Here is a 16,936-nt window from a genome sequence, read left to right as displayed (position 1 = left end):
CTTGAACTACATTCTACTCAAAGTGCATGTGCCTCAGCACTCTTGCAACTGATCACTAGGCTACATTGGACTTTACCATGTAATCCATTTTGTGTTAGCTATAAGTCCATATGGAGACACATGAGGGTGGTTCAATAAAGAATCATCCTCACCTACTTCCATATATCGCAGTCATGATATTTGTGTGTAGCATCATACATATCTCTATACTAAAGGTGTAAAATTTCAACCCAGTGACTTAGCATTAGCAAAGGCACATGATGCAAGAAAGCAAGCTTATATAGCATCAGCCAAAATAAAAAAAAAAAAAAAACCCTTATTTCACCCATCCACTTGCTCCAAATGTTTTTCAAGTTCTGCCTTGAATCTATTTAAGCTATCAACTTCTACAACGACAGATGGAAGTTTGTTCCAGCAATCAACCACCCCCTGGCTAAAGGCAAACTTCTGCATATCTAGCCTACAACCGTCTTTGATCAATTTGAACTTATGCCCTCTCAGGCGATTATTCTGAGCAAGAGGAAGAATCCCATCTGCATTGAGCATGCTCAAACCATTCAAGGCTTTATACACCTCAATCAGATCACCTCGAAGGTGCCTCGTCTCTAGACACTGTAATTTGCAAAACTTAAGCCTTTCTTCATAAGAGCAACCCTTTGTTTCATTCACTAATCTGGTTGTCCTTCTCTGTACTTGTTCCAGCAGCTCTACGTCCTTCTTAAAATGAGACAGACATGTATACAGTACTCAAGGTGTGGCCTGACCACTGCCTTATACAAGGGGATAATCACCTTCTTATCCCTGATAGAAAAATTCCTGTATATCATTGACAAGACACCATGAGCTACTCTTGCAGACCATCTGCACTGCTCAGAAAACTTCATATCTGCCTGCACAACTACCCCCCCAGGTCCTTTTCATTCTCTACCACTGTCGGTGTGGTACCACAGAGTTGATACGTTACTCTGGGATTACTGCCTCCCATATTTAGTACTTTACATTTGTCAATGTTAAACTTCATTTGCCACCTCTCAGCCCATCTGCTCAACTTTTCTAATCCTGTTGCAGCAGTGTACTGTCAATAGTGTCATTAACAACATTGCCAACCTTCATATCGTCTGCAAACTTGGACATTAAGCCCGATATACCATCATCAATATCATTTATAAATACAGAAAACAACAATGGACCCAACACTGAACCGTGAGGGACTCCACTAATAACATCAGTCCACGAAGAGCAGTGTCCATAGATTACCACTCTGTCTTCTCCCACTCAACCATCCCTTTATCCATAGCAGCAATTTGCCTCAAATGCCACACTGCTCCAATTTGTGAAGCAGTCTTCCATGTGCAACAGTATCAAAGGCTTTTCTAAGATATATATATATGATATCAAAGTTATTCTTTGCATCCAGTTCCTTTGTGACTACATCATAGTATCCAATCAAATTAGTCAGACAAGACTTCCCCTTAACAAACCCCTGCTGTGTTCGAGCTATAACTGAAGTCTTGTCTAGATGATCCTGCAATGCTTCTTTAACCAGTGCCTCCATTAATTTCCCTGGAACAGAAGTTAAACTAACAGGTCTGTAATTACCTGTCTCCCCCTTTGATCCTCGTTTGTGGATTGGGGTCACATTTGCACATCTCCAGTCCATGGGTACCTCCCCTGAGTCCAGGGAAGCTCTCATAATTATGACTAAGGGTTTGCTTACTTCCTTAGCCGACTCCTTCTTGTGTTTATCTTCAACAATTTCTCCACGTTACTCTCAGTTATTACAAGATTATCTAGCTTACTGCCAGAGTTGAATTCACCTCTGGCATTCCCCTCCCTGAATAACTCCTCATGTGTGAAGGTCGATGCAAAATATTCATTTAGTTTGTTAGGTACCTGAGCAGGATCATCAACAGTTGAACCATCGATATCAAGTGGACCAATCTGATTCATCCCTTTCTTCTAGAGTTTACATAAGTAAAGAACTCTTTGCTGTTTTTCTCTGCATCCTTTGCCAAAAATTTTTCATAATCTACCTTTACCTGCTTAACCTCCTTTGTAACTTGGTTACAGACCAGCTTATATCTATCATAGGCTTCTGTGTCACATGTTAATTTATATGCATACCAAGCATTTTCTTTTCTGTCACATGTCTAATTAGTTCATCTGACATCCATTTAGACCTAAATCTTGAACAATATTTCTTTGTTGGTATGAAAAGCCTAGTAGCTTCCAAGATTAATTCTTTGAATGCTTCCCATTTTGAATTTGCTGTTGGTAACATCATCAACAGTTGGTTCCACCATATAGAATTTAAATACTGTCTCAGACTACCGTAGTCACCTTTACGAAAGCAAAACCCTTCCCTTTACCCTTGAAGCTGATCGACAACAGAAATCACAAGAGTTGTTAGCTCCGTGCCAAAATAAAATGAGGAAGACCTTTTTTCTCGTCTAATCACTCAGTATGAAAGTTGGGTACACCATTTCGACCCTGAAAGTAAAAAGCACTCCATGGAATTGTAACATCATGGTCTCCCCCTCCCCCCCTCTGCTCAGATAGGAGGAATTATATGCTGAAGCACTGTGGATTAACTCAGATTTGAAGAAATCTGCAAGGCTTATGGGACAGGTGTGATTTTTTTTTTTTTTTCCAAAGTGCCACACACTTGTAGGCAGAAGAAATCTATTTTGAAGATATGGTATTCATTTTACAAAGGTAGTGCAAAGATTTTTGCTAGTATCATTGAGAATACCTTAAGGGTTCATGGAAACTGCTAGTTAGGTGTGGGGAGAAGTGTAATAGATCCACATTTATCTGATGATATGGGTCAAAGTAATTATTGCATTCCCATCAAGAATTCTTGTTTGCTATTGCAAGAGACATTGTTGGTAAGATGTCCTGAGGGTAGCAACATCTCAAATGAGCAGGAAGATAAGGTTAAGGCCTAAATAAGTTCAAGGGGGTGTGTGAGGGTAATAAACTGTAAAGGAATACTCAGTTTTAACTGTGTGCGTTATGGGGGTTTAACAGCGCATAAGCTGCTGTGGCTATAATGCACCTGTTTTATGTGTGTTCACAGTAACGTCAGGAGCGTTGTCAACAAAATGGCTGAATTTTTAGCATAACTAATGCTGACATAACAAAGCTAACAGAATATCGTGCCACCAGAAATTGTGGATGATGTGTTCCACTTTGGTATGTATAATGTATTTACAAAAGATAAGGAAGGCAGAAAAGGTAGTGGGGTCATTTTTCTCATCAAAAACAGCCTGAGCATGAAAAGAGCTTTTTCAGAGTATGGAGTAATGTCTGCCACACAGAATCCGCATAATACAAATCAGTTGGAAGCTAAGAAATAATGAGTGGGAGTAATCTACAGACCAGAAGATTGTGAAGAGTATGACAAGGGTCTCTACATGCAGATGGAATGAGCAGGCAAGTGTGAATGTCTTCTTATAGCTGACTTCAATCTGTCCCACACTGATTGGAATAAGTATGAGGGAAATTCACATTGTGAAATATTTTTTCAAAATAAACTAGATGATTATTATTTGTACCAGTATGTTAGAAAAAATACTAGGGGTGATATTATTGTTGAACTCATCAGTATTCATGAATCAGATAACACCATAGGGCTTAAAGTACAGGGACCACTGTCAGGTAGTGATCACACAATCATCAGTTTGGAAGATGAAGAAAGATGTTGTAGTAGTTAAAGGTAAAGGCACAGGTTTTAATTTCAGAATAGGGGGACTTTCACAGTCTAAGGCACTATATATGGCATCTATTAACTCGGCAGTGGCCGAATACCTTTGGATTTGAATTATGGAATACCTTTAAAGAAAAAATCACGTCATGAATGCATACATACCATTAAAAAACAAAATTGCAGGTGGAGGATGTCGAAATGAATGAATGTAGAGTTGGCCAGTCAAATGGAGTAGAAAATGAACAGAGCGACAAAAAGTAATGAAGCATACAACAGGTACAAACTGATCTGTAATAGTACCACAAATAAGGTTTGGCTTCCCTAACCTTATTTGTGAGAAAGCACTGGCTAAGAGAGCAAAGAATGGGATTTTTCTTGTATGTAAATAACAGGAAGAAAGCGAATCAGATTGGAACCTTGCACACTGGGTTTCATCTGATTTTTGCATCTGCTTTTACTGACGAAAGGCCCTTCATACTGTGAAGAGGCAGAGCAAGTGAGGCTGAGCCATATGAAATTAGTGATTTCAAAATTACAGATGGTTTATTAGAAAAACTTTCAAGCATAAAGGCAAGTGATGGTCCCAGAGTTAATGGCATATACAAAGTACTTTAGAAGGAGGCTGCCATGGTATGTACTTAATCATTGAGGTTAATTATGAGGGCATTTTTGAACTGGGGAGAGATTCCTTTTGACCAATGCATTACCAATACATAAAGGCAGTTCTAAGAGTAAATTCAGTAACTACAGACCAGTTAGTCTGACTCCAGTTGTAGAGAAAATCTTAGCAGGATTATTTAAGAGTGTAATCCACATATATATAGATAGATATGGCATTCTGAATAACATTAGTTGAGGCATATAATGCAAGAAGCTTATACAGCATCAGCAAAAAAAAAAAAAAAAAAACCTTCCGTTTCACCCATCTGGTCACTCCAAATGTTTGTCTAGTTCAGCCTTAAATTTATTTAATCTATCAACTTCCACAACAACAGATGGAAGACTGTTCCAGCAATCAACTACCCGCTGGTTAAAGGCAAGCTTCAGCACATCTATTCCACAACTACCTTCCCTCAATTTGAATCTATGCTCCCTCAGATTCTTAATATGAGCAAGCGGAAGTATCCCGTCAGCATTAATCCTGCTCAAACCATTCAAGGCCTTATACACCTCAATCAGATCACCTCGCAGGTGCTTAGTCTCCAGATGCTGCAACTTCCAGAACTCATGCCTTTCTTCGTAAGTGCACCCCTTTGTTCCTCTCACCAATCTTGTTGCCCTTCTCTGTACTCGTTCTAGCAACTCTACATCCTTCCTAAAATGAGGCCTCCAGACCTGTATACAGTACTCAAGGTGTGGCCTGACCATTGCTTTATACAAAGGGATAATCACCTCCTTATCTCTGCTAGCAAAATTCCTATATATCATTGACAAAACTCCAGGACCTGCTCTGGCAGTCCGTCTGCACTGCTCAGAGAACTTCATATCTGACTGCACAATTACTCGCAGGACTTTTTCATTCTCCACTTCCCTGAGTGTAGTACCACACAGTTGGTACTTTTCTCTTTAGTTACTGCTACCCACATGGAGTACTTTGCATTTGTATGTTAAACTTCAGTTGCTACTTCTGAGACAATCTGCCTAACGTTTCTAGTTCCTGTTGCAGAAGCATACTGTCTTTACTGTCATTAACAACCCAGCCAACCTTTGTATCATCTGCAAACTTGTACATTAAGCCTGATATACCTTCATCGATATTATTGATAAATACACAAAACAACAATGGGCCCAGCACTGAACCCTGGGGGGCTCCATTAATAACATTAGTCCACTTAGAGCACTGTCCATTTATTACCACTCTCTGCCATCTCCCACTCAACCATCCCTTTATCCATTGCAGTAACTTTCCCTTAATGCCATACCAATCCGATTTGAACAGCAGTCACAACAGTATCAAAAGCTTTTCTGAAACCCAAGTATATGATATCAAAATTATTTTTGCATCCAGTTGCTGTGTGACCACATCATAGTATCCAATCAAATTGGTCAGACAAGACTTCCCCTTAACAAACCCATGATGTGTTTAAACTATTACTGCTGTCTTGTCTTGGTGATCCTGTATCACCTCCTTAACCAGTGACTCCATTATTATCTCTGGAACAGAAGTTAAATTAACAGGTCAATAATTATTTGTCACCCTTTGAACTCCCTTTGTGAATTGGGGATACATTGCACACCCCTCCAGTCCATGGTTATCTACCCTGACTCTAAGGATGCACTCATAATTGTGGCTAAAGGTTTGCTTACTTCCCTTGCTGCCTCCATTATAACTGGATAGATTCCATCTGCCCCAGGTGCCTTTTTTATGTTAAACTTCAACAATTTCTAATACACTTTGCTCTCAGTTATTACAAAATCATATATCTCCCTGCCAGAGAGTCTGATAAACTTCTGGAATTCCCCTCCTTGAATAACTCCTCATGTGTGAATGTAGATGTAGAATAATTATTCAGCTACTTAAGCAGGATCATCAATAGTCGAACCATCTATGTTAAGTGAACCAATCTGATTCATTCCCTTCCTTCTAGAGTTTACATAAGTAAAGAACTTTTTGCTGTTTTTCTTTTCGCCCTTTGCCAAAGATTTCTTGTAATCTGCCTTCGCCTGCCTAACCTCCTTTGTGAATTTATTACAAACTAGCTTATATCTGCTGTAGGCTTCTGTGCCGCCTGATAATTTATATGCATCCCATGCATTTTTCTTTTCTGCCACAAGCCTCATTAATTCATTCGACATCCATTTAGGCCTGAACAATGAACAATATTTCTTAGTTGGTATGAAAAGCCTAATAGCGTCCAAGATCAAGTCCCGGAAGGCTTCCCATTTAGAATTCACCGTTGGTAACATCAGCAGTTGATCCCACTGTATAGAATTTAAAAACTGTCTCAGACCACTGTAGTCACCTTTACTAAAACAAAAACCCTTCCCTTTACCCCAGATGGTAGTTACATCTTTAAGTAAATCCCACATCAGTACACTGTGATCACTGTCACATAGCGGTTCCTTTATCTGCAAATTCTGAATGCATAAAAGCTATTAATCAGATCAAGAGTATTACTTCCTCTGGTTGCCTCTCAAACAATGGGCCCAGCACCGAACCCTGGGGGACTCCACTAATAACATTAGTCCATGTATTACCACTCTCTGCCATCTCCCACTCAACCGTCCCTTTATTCATTGCAGTAACTTGCCCTTAATGCCTGTAGAAAACAATCCTCCAATAAATCCAAAAAAGTCTTGCTAGCGTGCAAGTGACCAACCCACAAGTTCCAGTCAATATGTGGAAAGTTAAAATCCCCCATTACAAGACATTCTGATTTACTGGCCCATTCTATTTCTCTGCACAACTGTTCACTGTACTCATCAGAGTCATTAGGCCTATAACATACTTCACTCTCATTTTCCCTTTCCCTGTGTTTATATCACACCAAACAGACTCAACATTTCACTGTCCACCCGTGTCAACTATATGCACTTCCTTAGATTGTGTGTTTCTTAACTAACAGCATAACTCTTCCTAACCTGTCTGTCCTTTCTGTACACATGTACTCCCCCAAATTCCAATTCTGCACTTCTTATATCTGTGTGACACCATGTCTCTGATATCCCAACAATATCTGCCTTTGATGTCTTGATCAGCATTTCAAATTCATCAATTTAATTAACTATACTTCTAGCATTAGTGTATATACAAGTATACATGCACTTGTTCTTACTCTTAGCCACCCTAACATAGCCCATGTATTTACTTGTTCCATGATAACTCCGAGCAGCTCTTGAAATCCCCAGCAGCTTGCTCTCTAGGCTGCTGCTCGTTACAATAGAAGCAGTGTATGAATCACTTTCGCCTCTGCCTGCAGCTACTGTTAATCTTTTAGTCTGTGTATCCCCCCCCAGTCTAGCAGTTTTCCGACCCACCTAACACTGCCTCGATAGCATCAGCAAATATTCTTGCACCCTTTCTATTTATGTGTATCCCATCCCTGTAGAAGCAGTCTCTCCTGTTAGCAAGCACAGATCACACTGAAAAAAATTCTATCCTGTTTGCCATGCACAGTCTCTCCAGGGTGAACTGATTGACAAGGCTCTCATCATATACTCCCTCCTATTGTGTCTGGCCAGAATTGCAGACATTTTCAAATTTAACCCTAACTTGCAACTTTTTTTCCAGCATTGACCTGTACTTGTTAAGTAAATCTGCAGATCTCTTACTCTTAAAGTCATTAGTGTTGCCTTTCACCTTTTGTGCCCTTAAAAGATATCTGCCCTACAATGTCATCAAAGCTTGCCATCGCCAGACATACCCTGGTCCTGTTCCACCTATCCTTTTTGCATAATATATTCCCCATCTCCCTGACAATAGGGTCACTGACTATAACTGGTTCCTGTGGGACCAACACATTTTGCCTTGGAGATTGCCCTCTGTGTTGCCTGATGCACAGGAGTGAGCTCTGACGTTGAGTAGGGCATATAGTTTATTTGGATTTTAGCAAAGCATTTCAAAGTCCTTCATGAGAGATTACTGTAAAGATTCTAAAAACATGTTGTGATTACTGGAAAGATTCTAAAATGAATTGCTGGGTGGCTGCAGGGCAGGAGGCAGAGGCCTGTATTTAATGATATTCTTCAGACTGGTGTAATGTCAGGAGTGGAATCCCCCAAGGATCCATTCTTTGAACCACTGCTGTTTCTAGTTTTTATAAACAACATCAACGAAGCGATGGAAAGCATGATGTCAAAATTTGCAGACAATGTAAAGATTGGAAGAGTTGTTAATGATCATTGTCAAGCAGTGCTCCTTCAGGATGACTTAAACAGACTTCAAAAATGGTCAGAAAAGTGGTAGCTATGTTTTAATGCAGCAAAATGCAAGGTCTTACACTTGAGGAATAGCAACCTCAAAATAAATTATACACTTGTTGGGTTGAATTAAAAAAACAGTAGAGGAAGAAAGGGTTCCAGGAGTTATAGAGGTACAGGGAGATATGAAGTTTTCTGAGCAGTGTAAATGGGCGGCCAGGTAAGCCCATGCTATGCTGTTGATGATTTATCGAACAATACCCTGTAGAAATAGAAAGATCATAATTCCACTGTGCAAATGTAGGACCACATTTCAAATACTGTGTACAAGTGTGGAGACCTCATCTGAAGGAGTTTCTTGAAGGGTTTTCCCAAGATGGGCAAATTGCCTGGTAAGATCAGCAAAGGGCAGCCATATGAGGAAAGTCTCCAATTATGTGGGCTACAGAGCTCGGCATCCAGGCTACTCAGAGGTGATCTGGCCAAGGTTTATAAGGCACTGAGAGAGTTTATTAACATGACTGAAGGTGGAATATACACTGTTATAAAGAATTCCAGAACTAGGGGACATAAATTAAAATTACAGGGGAAGAGGTTTACACTAAACTGTGTAAACTGTGCAGTTTTCATTTAGCCAGTGAATTGATTGCTGGAACAAGTTGCATGTATTTGAGGCTGAGAGTTTAAATAAATTCAAAGGTCAAATGGATAGTTATCTATGTGAGGAGGAAAGTACATAATTTGTATTTTCTTACCTACTTTTTTTTTTTGCCAATGCAACAGAAGTCTTTTTTTTTTTTTTTTTTTTATGTGAACCCCAAACAGTCTGGCTTCCTTAGCCTATACAGCAAATACTATTACTCTTACACTGGTAAGAGTTTTATATATTTAAAGGATAGCTGTTTTCTACAACAGCTTGTTAGAGAGACAACAGGAGAGAGAGCAATACTCTTGATCTGATTATCAGCAGAGTTTCTTCATGTATTAAGAATCTACAGATAAAAGAACTACTAGGTGGCAGTGATCATAGTGTACTGATGTCGGATTTACTTAATTATTTAACTACCATCAAATGTAAAGGAAAGGGTTTTTGCTTTGTAAAGGAGACTACAGTGGCTTCAGACAGGTTTAAATTCTATACAGTGGGAGCAACTAATGATGTTACCAACAGCAAATTCTAAATGGGAAGCTTTTGCAGAAATAATCATAGAAGCTACTAAGCTTTTCATACCATCTAAGAAATACAGTTCAAGGCTTAAAAGTAAATGGATGTTGGATGAACTATTGAGACATGTGACAGAGAAAAAAAAATACATAGGATGTGTATAAATTATCAGTTAATACTGAAGCTTATGGTAGATATAAATTAGTCTAATCACAAGGGAGATTAGGCAAGCCAAGGCAGATTATGAGAAGTCTCTAGAAAAGAATTCCAAGATAAGCAGGAAAGAATTCTTTACTTTTATATACAATAGAAGGAATGGGCTGAATTACATTGGTCCACTTGATATTTATGGTTTAACTGTGGATGATCCTGCTCAGATTGCTGACAGGCTGAATGTTTATGGTTTAACTGTAAATATCCAGCCTGTGATATTTATTCAGATATTGTGAATATTCAGATTTTGTGACAACTGAGAGGAAAGTGGATGAGAAACCACTGAAGATAAATATAGAAGAGGCAGCTGGGTTTTGAATGGGATCTATCCAATTATATTAAAAGAGGCAGCAAAAGAGGTAAGGTAAGCAAACCCTTAGCCATAATTATGAGCATCTTCAGATTCGGGGGGGGGCATGTACTGAAAATGTTCAAATATACCTCTAATTCACAAAGAGGTGTCAAAAGGTGACATGAGTAATTAGAAATCTATTAACTTAACTTCTGTTACAGGGGATCACTGGTTAAAGAAGCACTGCACGATCACCTAGACAAGAATGCAGTTATTTCAATCACAGCATGGGTTTGTATAGCTGAAATTTTGTCTGACCCATTTGATTGGGTACCATGATGTAGTGACAAAAGAATTGGATACAAAAAATAATTTTGATAACACAGATTGGATTTCAGGAATGCTTTTGATACTATTGCAAATAAAAGACTGCTGTAGAAATTGGAGCAGTGTCGCATTAAGGAAAGTTACAGCTATGGATAAAGAGATGGTTGAATGGGAGAAGACAGAGTGGTTATCAATGAATACTGCTCTTTGTGGACTAATGTTATTAGTGGAATTCCACAGGGTTCAGTGCTGGGCCCATTATTGTTTTCTATATTTATTAACACCTTGACTTCCACGTCAGCCACATATGTCGAACTATATATGTCAACGAGGTGCCTAAAACACCATTAGGTGTTTTAGGAGCCGCATTGGACATATAAAGTCAACACCCTCTGTTTCAGTTGGAGTTGCATCAGCTGTATAGCACTGACGATTATGGGAATTTACATTATATTTTTTTAAAAGTATGGCCCCTGGTGAGACAACTGATGAAATTTGCATAGCACTATGAGAAAAATAAGAGTGTAACTGCTGATTATTTATTTTATGAATTTTACAATTAGAAAATTATGTACATTTGTGGTATTGACCAAAACACTCTAAACACATGAAAGGCTGATGATTACAGTCTGGGCAATAAGTACAAACTCTTTTCCCCTCCTTTCTAGCAGAAGATCTTTCTTCAGACTCTTTCAATTTTGCATACCTGAAAACACATTCTACTACCACTTTATCCCCTTTCTTAGTGTTGCGGTTTATGAACTCATTTGGTCTGACAGTTCAGTGCCTACTTTTCCTTTATTATATGCTAGAAAGGAAGTGATTTTTGTTTGGCTTCTTTTTGTCTTCCGTTACTGGTGGAAGGTTCATCAACAATTTCTGGGACATGCTTGGTTGAAATTAAAATATTTATTTTAGACTTACTAATCATATTTTGGGCCCCAAGCGGAATTTTTTCTTAAAAATAGCTTGGCAGTCAACATGTTAATGATATTGATATGTCAGGCTTAATGTCTAAGTCTGCAGATGACACAAAGGTTGGAAGGGTGATTAAGGACAGAATGAAAGTATACTGCTGCAATTAGATCTAGCAAAATTAGGCAGATGGACCGAGAAATGGCAATTAAAATTTAACACTGATAAATGCAAGGTACTGCGTATGGGTAGCAGTAATGTCAGAGAAACATATCAACTGTGTGGTACTACATTCATAGTAGTGGAAAATAAAAAGGACCTAGGGGTAATTATGTAGTCTGATATGAAGTTCTCTGAGCAGTACAGAGAGGCTGCCAGGACATCTTTGTCAATGACACAGAGGAATTTTGCTAGCAGGAATAAGGAATGAATTAGTATATTGCATAAGACATGTTTCCCAAACTGTGTTCCATGAAAAATCGTAATTAATAATTAAAAAAATATAATAATAAATTTTGCCTATTTGTAGGGTTGTTTTTGTTATTTGGAGCTAAGGCCATATTGCTCCGAGATATGGTGGTCATTCCTTGACCTTTCCGCATCCTCTGTATTTGGTGGTGACGGGCTTGAACCCTGGTCTAATCAAGATGCATGTGCTATGCACTGCTGCTCCTTCCCACCTGGCTACGGAGGCGCCCACCTATTTGTAGGGTACACCACTTTTGTATCATTAAAATATTTAACAATTTTTTTTCAGTTATTAATTTACTGGCATAGACTAATAATCAAATAGACCCAGAACACTCTTTTGGTGGGCTTTTCCATGGAGATAATGACATCTATGAAAAAGTAGCAATGTAGTGATCTAATATGCCATTCGCATGCAATTTAACCTGAAGTACACGGGTTGAAGGAGAGGAGCAGGAAGTGAACTGATATCATAACTAAACTCACTTGTATAATTTTGTTTTGAAAATTATTAGTATTTCAAAATATTATTATTAAAATAAATGACCGTGGATTTGTGGTTGAAAAAAGGAACTTTAAAACGAGAAGAAAAGTACTTCCAGTGGTGCAACTGTGGTTAATGAAAACGAACACAACATTGTCACACTTAAAAGTGATGATGAACAAGCGCAGCCTTTTGTTCCCTAAAAATCCGAAGTGAAAAAACAGGAACCAACCAACAAAAAACCAAAACGAAATTATGACAGTTATTTCAATTTCGGCTTTACATGTGTTGGAAATAAAGATGCTCCTGATGCACAGTGCATCATATATAATTAATTAGCAAACAGTACTTTGGCTCCCGCTAAATTTGTGTTTTGTAAGTGTTCCGTGAATATGTTGTGAGACTAAAAAAGTTTGGGAAATGCTGGCATACAGAAACGATCAGGCCACATCTTGAGCACTGCACAGAAGTCCAGAGGCTTCATTTAAAGAAGGATGTAGGGCTGCTCGAATGAGTAGAGAAAGGAAATGAGATTGGTGAGGAGAAACAAAGGGGCACTCTTACCAAGAGAGGTTTCAGTTCTGCAAATTGCAGTGTCTGGAGACTAGGGATCTGCAAAATGATCTGATTTGGGTATTTAAGGTTTTTTAAATGTCTTGAGCAAACTCAAAGGCATAAATTCAAATTAAGGAAGGATGACTGCAGAATAGATGTGCAAAAGTTTACCTTTTGCCAGTGGGTAGTTGATTGCTGAAACTCTATCTCTTGTTGTGCAAGGGGATAGTTTGAATAAATTCAAGGAAGAACTAGAAAATCTATTGGAGGGGATGGATAGGTGAAATATATATATATATATATATATATATATTTTTTTTTTTTTCCAGCTGATGCTGTATAAGCTTGCTTTCTTGCATCATTTGCCACTATTAATACTAATATTATGCACATATTAAAAGATATTCCACGGGGTATTTCTGTATGCATTTATATGAAAATGCATACAGCTAGATATTAGAAAAATATCTAGCTGTTGTGATGATTATTAATTCTTTTGATGTTAATTTATAAAAATTAATTAATTAAAGTAATAATTATAAATATACATTATTTCATCTTATATACTTGCGAAGTAATGATTGCTTTTATTACAAACATTTCCATTGTATCATGGATGACTCAGATGTGACGGTCAATGTGATTTTTAGGAATGCACCTACTAGATTGTTAAAAGTAGAGTATATAAAACACTTTGCAGTGAGCTACATGGTGGCCACTATGTCTTATTTGTAGTTCATCCCTCTCAACAAAAATTAAATGTATATGTAATATCTAAATTTTCTTTATATGCATGCAGCATCTGAATTCAGAGTTGTAGCATATACATTTTAATTCTGTAACATTTTAAGTATTACAATTGAATGGTAACCATTTATGCAATGGTTACCATTCAATTACTCCCTCATACTATTGAAATAATAAATAAAAAGATTAAATTATTAAACTTTATGTAATACTCAAAAAAGTCAACATCAAAACTGATTTGAGCTTACATCTCGATTTGTCTTCCTGTAGAGGCGAGGAATATCGGTTACTAATTTCAGATGATGAGAACACTGAGAAGTTATTTCATTTATTACAACGTTTCCAAGTTTCTGAGGTAGTTCAATTAGTCCATCCATACCTTCTTGAAGTGCCTCTAAAAAAAGAAGTTGTAAACAATTAAAGGTAGCACAATTTAATTTCACTACAAGATTTAATTTCATACAAGATTTTAAAAAGAAAACACATGATGAATATTTTACTAATTTATATTCACCTCCATCTAAATCAGCAGTCTTCAACATGTATGCAACTGTCCACTGGAGACATTAAGAACACCGGAGAGTGTGGGACATAAATGGATATTCACAGGACTATGAACAGTACTACTCGGTAGAAAGGGGTTTGTAGTTCTGGTTAATTCTTCCTGTGCTTTTTTTTAATTGATTTGTTTTTATTGTTTTAAGCATCATAAAATTTTATTTATCAAGTCATAACATAATAATTTTTATTTTATTTCAATACGGTTTTCCGTTTTATTTTATTGAACTCTGAACACAATTTTATTTACAACTGTTTCGACTGATGGGAAATAAAGTTTAAAACAAGGATATCAAATTCTTTAGATGAAATGAACAACCGATCCATGATTAATTAGCTCAAAAGTGAGGCAATTCTGTATATATCTCAGTAGTTTTCAATTTCTTGATGTTATAGATTTGTAATAAAGGTGTAGTTTTAAACTTTGTAACCACTAATTTGTGATTTCAGGAACATGACTTCTAAGAGGCACCATTTTCTCCCCCTATTTTTATGGTAAAAGGAAAAGATGGGTACATATTATGAAAAGTAAACTTATTCATGATGCCATGTAAAGAGTTCATGTCTGATATAAAACAAAAAATAAACCATAATACTTGGATATTAAAAACAATTATACTTCCTTTGCTTATAAAAAAAACTAATCACAAAGTACTCTAAAAGAAATAAAAAAAAATATTTATCCTGCTGTTCAAGTACAAGAAATTATTCACTTCTTCAAAGAAAGACATTTATATTACACGTAAAAAATTGAGATTAATATCAAAATTCCAGAATTTGCAAACAACTTTGTAAGAGTTTTTGCAAATTTTTTGCACAATCTAACGTTTCTGTTCACTATTATCACTTGGTAGTTTAAAACCACTCTAAAATTGGTTTGTAGAAATTTGGCTCCACTGAGCATATACATTTTGCAGGATCTGCTTTAGCTACCATATTGAAGCAGAACATGAAAAGGTCTAACTATTAATGTGCCATGAAATAGATGGTATGCAATTTTAGATTTAAATGCCACTCTTAATCTAGCACTGACTTGATGCTAACACAAATTATAGAAAACTAACCAACATGAATGTACATAAATATTTAAACCTGAGAATCTAGCACCTAGTGCTAAATCAAAGAATTAGTCACACCACGTGCTACATAAAAGAAATCATAATTCTTTTTTTTAACCCATAATAAATCAAATTAATAATTAAAACCAAAAATATTACTAATTATTCCATAATACAGCAACTCCCCAACTTATGTAAGTGTTGTGTTTGGCAGAACACTACGCAATTCTCTCCATGCTTGTGTAGCACTCGCAACTTTTTTTTTTTTTTTTGTAAACCCCAAACACGAGAGGCATTAGAACCTATAGTACTTAGTACCGTGCTTGGGTTGGCGGTTGAGAAGACGAAAGAAGATATTTGTACATTGGACTTGAACTTCTGTAGATTGTAATTTTCAGGAAATACATATGAAGGAAGGTTGTTCCAGAAAACGGCTGTTGAATGAATAAACGAGGAAAATGAAAAGTTGGTTCTGTGAGTTTGAAGTTGGATAGTAAATGGATGTTGGCTGGTGGTGGCACGTGTTCGGACTGTTTTGAAAGAGAGAGCGGAAATTATAGCAGCCAATTCAGAAGAACAGTGCCCATGGAAGTATCTGTAGAAGAGGCATGCAGCAGAAACAGTACGTCTATGAGACAGCGAGTGGAGAGACTTTGTTAAAGACGAATCATTAATTAGCCTAACTGCCCTTTTCTGAATGGAATCAAGAAGCCTGAGAGAGGTTTTGGGGGCACCATCCCAGATGTGGGAACAATATTCCATGGCAGAGCGAATTTGCGATTTATACAGAGTGAGCAGCTGTTTGGAAGAAAAGTAACGCCAAGAGCGAAAGCCACGTTTTTTAGATGCAGAGGAAGCAATATTTGTAATGTGCTTGTGCCAAGAGAGATTAGAAGTCAGGGTAATCCCCAAAAGAGATATATCATTTTGCCTAGGAATCGGGTGTCACTAAAGATAAGCATAGGAGCAGAAGAATCCTTTTTGTGAGATATAAGACAAGACTGAGTTTTAGAAGGTTTGAAATCAACTAAGTTGTCTGCGCCCCACTGGAGAATTACCTGAAAATCGAAATTTAAGGAATTGGTAGCAGATTTTTGAGAAGTTGAAGCAGATTGAGCAGGACAAGGTTTCTCAAAATGGAAAGTGGAATGCAATGTGCTATCATCAGCAAAACTATGGATAGGATTTCCAGTAAATGGAAGAAGGTCATTAATATACAAGAGGAAAAGAGTGGGGGAAAGACCTTGGGGAGGACACCGGCATTAGTGGAGAAGTTAGAAGACAGAGAGCCATATACCATTACTCTCAATGAGCGATCAGAGAGAAAACTGAATAACCAATTACTAAAAACAGTTGGCAAACCATAAGATGGAAGCTTGTTAAGAAGACCTTTATGCCAAACATGATCGAAAGCCTTTGAGATGTCAGCAACTACTTGTGTTTCACTGAACCTTTCCATTGAATTAGTCCATAAATGGGCAACATAAGCCAGAATATCACCAGTGGATCGACACTGGCGGAATCCATACTGGCGATCGTTGATCAGACGGAAGGTTTCTAGGTAGTTTAAGAGTTGGCGGTTAAT

General features: G+C 37.4%; 1 protein-coding gene across 2 annotated transcripts in view; it reads right to left on the bottom strand.

Annotated features, from left to right (window-relative positions):
- Cog2 (conserved oligomeric Golgi complex subunit 2) overlaps nucleotides 1–16,936 on the bottom strand; it is a 462,981-nt gene that overhangs the window by 71,316 nt on the left and 374,729 nt on the right. For both annotated transcript variants that reach the window (XM_090375498.1, XM_090375496.1), the window contains exon 14: nucleotides 13,984–14,129. In XM_090375498.1, the coding sequence (XP_090231624.1) occupies nucleotides 13,984–14,129 (146 nt within the window). The remainder of the gene's footprint in view (nucleotides 1–13,983; nucleotides 14,130–16,936) is intronic.

The sequence above is a fragment of the Mastigoproctus giganteus genome, chromosome 6 (genome assembly GCF_048544385.1).
Source record: "Mastigoproctus giganteus isolate SK-2022 chromosome 6, ASM4854438v1, whole genome shotgun sequence".
In the NCBI taxonomy this organism is placed as follows: domain Eukaryota; kingdom Metazoa; phylum Arthropoda; class Arachnida; order Uropygi; family Thelyphonidae; genus Mastigoproctus; species Mastigoproctus giganteus.
This window is presented reverse-complemented; position numbering and strand designations above follow the sequence as displayed.